Below are 3,886 nucleotides of genomic sequence, written 5' to 3' on the forward strand. Positions count from 1 at the left end.
AGGAGCTCACCGCTGCAGAGGGACCCACCATCACAGCATCATAAACCACAGCCTCAGCCACAGCGCCCCATGGAATTTGTGCCCTGCATGGGACCCCGGGCAAGTGGCGGTGCGGCACCCACAGCACTGGAGGAGTCACTGCCCATCACAGCTGAGCAGCGGCCCGAGCGGGAGCACATGAAGAAGCTGGCCCAGGAGGAGCGGCAGCAGGCAGCCCGGCTGATGAAGATCGGCCCGGTGCAGTTCCTGGTGCAGCGGGAGATAGACATGGCCATAGCTGACCACTACGGCTACCCGTAACCCTGCGCTCCTTGCCGGCCCTGCAGCACCAGGCAGCAGCAGCAGTGTTCCAGGGGCACCACCAGCGGCCCCATCCCTCCCCTCCAGAACTGAGCCGTCCTCCAGAGTCAGCATTGCAGTGGGATGGGACGTTGTCTGGGCGCTCAGCTATGGTGGGACAGGAATTGTAGGATTACTGTTGGTTCTCTTTATCATTGTGTTCTCGGATAGGTTATTAAAAGCTTTGCATTCCCTTTGCTACGTCCCTCTGCCTGCAGTCATTTGTGCCGTGTCACAGCCCCCCAGCTCCCCACGGCCGCCTCCAGGGCAGGATAGGGCACCACGGATGGCCCATGCCACCAGCAGCCCCAGCCCTCCTCTCTCCCTGCAGTCCTTTGTGCGGCGGGATGCTGAGGGCGTTTCACAGAGCTCTCCTGCGCTGCCCAGTGCCGTGAATTGCCGTGGGGATGGGCAGCAAGCAGGGCGGATGGAGGGGAATCGCAATCGCATCAGTCACCGCGGCCAGAAGAGACTCCAGCAGCTGCAGCAGGGGCAGTTCCCACGGAGGGGGGAAGCAGGGGCGGCTGGGCCTGCCATGCAGACGGACAGACAGGCATCAGATGCCTCCCACGTCACGGCTCTTCTGCCCCCATACCGTTTGGCTCCTGGCAGTTTTGTCTTCACACAGGGACCCGGCGAACTCTGTACACCCAGAGCAGGATTTTCCAGGGGGCGGCCGCTCACGAGTGCTGCCCCCCAGGGCTCGGTATTGGGGCCGCTCCTATTGAACACTGTTATCAGTGATCTTGAGCAGGGCGCTGAGGGTGCCCTCGGCACGTTTACAGATGGCACTGAGTTCAGAGGCAGCGCTGATCTGCCAACCTGAGCAGTTCCATAATTCTGTGGTTCTACGATGCCACATCCATTCCAAGTCCATCCCATACCAGAGCCCATCCCATATAGATCCCATTTCCTGATATCCCATCCCGCATCCATCCCATATCCATATCCCCGCACCCCACATCCCAACCCCACATCCAACATCCCAGCCCCAATCCAAATCTCATTCCCAATCCCTCACCCCAAGCCCATCTCACACCCGTCAATCCCAATTCCTCCTCCCAAATCCCGATCCCGATCCCACATCCCATCCCCCATAGCAATAGGGAACACTCCGAGCCCCTCCCCCACAACAGTTCAGCCCCGCCCCCGGAATCTCGTTAGTCAGGGCCAGTTCCGCCCCTTTAGTGCCTCTCATTGGTCAGCGGCAGCCCCGTCCCGCCCCCGGACTCTCATTAGTCAGGGGAAGTTCCGGCCCGTTCGTCCCTCTGATTGGTCAGCAGCACCGCCGCCAGCTCCGATTGGCTGAGGCGCAGCGCGCGGGAACGGCCGTTGGCAGCCGGCTCTCCCCTCAGACGGTGCCGGTCCCACAGCCGCTGCGCGCCGGAGCTGTCCGGGCAGCACCGAGACGGAACCGCGGCACGGCGGGAGCGGTGCTGAGGACAGCGGCGCCAGAGCCGGGAGGGACGGAGAGCGGCACCGGGACAGGGAAGGAAGCCTGCGCAGCCATCCGCCACCTTCGTGTGGGGTGAGGGGCTGGGAGCAGGGCTGGGATGTGGGGATGTGGATGGAGACAGGATGGGGTGTGGGGAAGTGGGATATATATGGGACGGGCTGTGGATGTGGGATCGGTATGGGGCTCCGGGGAGCTCTGGGAGAGATACAGGGGGCTGACGGGGAAATCGAGGGGGTGAGGAAGCTGTGGGGAGCTGGGGAGGGCTGCGGGGGGGCAGGGGGCTGCAGAAGGCTGTTGGGGTGCAGGGAGGCACACGGGGCTGGAGTGGGCTGTGGTAGAGGATTGGGGTAAACGGGGCTCCAGGGGTGGGTCTGGGGGATTTGGGGCAATAGAGGGCTGTGAGGAGATTAGGGGAGACACGGTGCTATAGGGAGCATTGGAGGGGGTTTGTGGAGGGACTCCAGGGGCTGGGGAGAGCGATGGGGAGGGATATAGAAGGCTAAGGGAGGATATGAGAGAATGCGATTGTACAGATGTCTGTAGGGGGCAAATAGGTGGGCTAGAAGGGGATAAAAACCTCAGATTTAATGGGGAAAAAAGGCATTTCAGGTAAAAAACCCCAGATTTAAGAGGAATAACCCCACATTTAAGGGCAAAAAAAGGAATTTCTAGCAGGAAACCATCGATATAATGGGATAATCAGGGATTTCTAGCAGAAAAAAACCATATTTAAGGGGAAAAACCCCAGATTTCAGGGGAAAATCAGGGATTTCTGGGAGAAAACCTCAGATTTAAGGGGAAAAACAGGGATTTCTAGCAGAAAAACCGAATATTTAAGGGGAAAAACCCCAGATTTAAGATGAAGAACAGGGATTTCTAAGAGAAAACCCCAGTTTTAACGGGAAAAACCCGAGATCTAATGGGAAAAACAGGGATTTCTTGGAGAAAACCCCAGATTTAAGGGGACAAAAAGGGATTTCAAGCAGAAAAATCCATATTTAAGGCTAGAAACAAGGATTACTGGGAGAAAACACCCGATTTAAGGGGAAAAAAAAACAGATTTAAATGGAAAAACGGATGTCGAGCAGAAAAAGCCATATTACAGGGGAAAAGCCCCAGATTTAAGGGGAATAGAGGGATTTCTCTGGGAAATCCCAACATTTAATTGAAAAACAGGGATTTCTAGCAGAAAAAGCCATATTTAAGTGGAAAAACACAAGATTTAAGGGTAAAAGAGGGATTTCTAGCAGAAAAAGCCATATTTAAGTTGAAAAACCCCAGATTTAATGGGAAAAAACATGGATATCTAGCAGGATAAAGCCACATTTAAGTTGAAAATCATGGATTTCTGGGAGAAAACACCAGATTTAAGAAGAAAATTTCCAGATTTAGTGGGAAAAACAGGGATTTCTAGCAGAAAAGGCCATACTTAAGGGCAAAAACCCCAGATTTAAGGGGAAAAACAGGGATTTCTGGTAGAAAATGCCATATTTCTGGGAAAAAAAAAACCAGATTTAAGGGAAAGACAGGGATTTCTGGGAGAAAAAAAACAGTATTTCAGGAGAAATATACCAGATTTAAGGGGAAAAAAAACCCAGATTTAATGGGAAAAATAGGGATTTCTTGCAGAAAAAGACATATTTAAGGGAAAAACCCGAGATTTAAGGGGAAAAACAGGGATTTCTTGGAGAAAACCCTAGTTTTAATGGGAAAAAAAAACAGATTTGAGGGGAAAAACAGGGATTTCCAGCAGAAAAAGCCACATTTAAGGGGAAAAAAACCCAGATTTAAGGGAAAACAGGGATTTCTGGGAGAAAAAAAACAGTATTTCAGGAGAAATATACCAGATTTAAGGGGAAAAACAGGGATTTCCAGCAGAAAAAGTCATATTTAAGTTGAAAAACGGATTTCTAGTAGAAAAGGCCATATTTAAGTGGAAAAAGCCCAGATTTAAGGGAAAAATGGGGATTTCAAGTAGAAAACGCCATATTTAAGTTGAAAAAACCCCAGATCTAATGGGAAAAACATGGATATCTAGCAGGATAAAGCCATATTTAAGTTGAAAATCATGGATTTCTGGGAGAAAACACC

At 52.2% G+C, this 3,886-nt stretch overlaps 1 protein-coding gene across 1 annotated transcript in view; it reads left to right on the forward strand.

The window, feature by feature from the left end:
- Positions 1-625: 625 nt before the first annotated feature.
- The window catches only part of LOC122191830, a 5,715-nt gene continuing 2,454 nt past the window's right edge, over positions 626-3,886 (forward strand). Inside the window, exons 1-2 of the mRNA XM_042892233.1 lie at positions 626-935; positions 1,713-1,867. Of these exons, the coding sequence (XP_042748167.1) occupies positions 626-935; positions 1,713-1,867 (465 nt within the window). The remainder of the gene's footprint in view (positions 936-1,712; positions 1,868-3,886) is intronic.

This window comes from Lagopus leucura, unplaced genomic scaffold, assembly GCF_019238085.1.
Source record: "Lagopus leucura isolate 7727_CA_CO unplaced genomic scaffold, USGS_WTPT01 247-0_obj-0_obj, whole genome shotgun sequence".
NCBI classification, from domain to species: domain Eukaryota; kingdom Metazoa; phylum Chordata; class Aves; order Galliformes; family Phasianidae; genus Lagopus; species Lagopus leucura.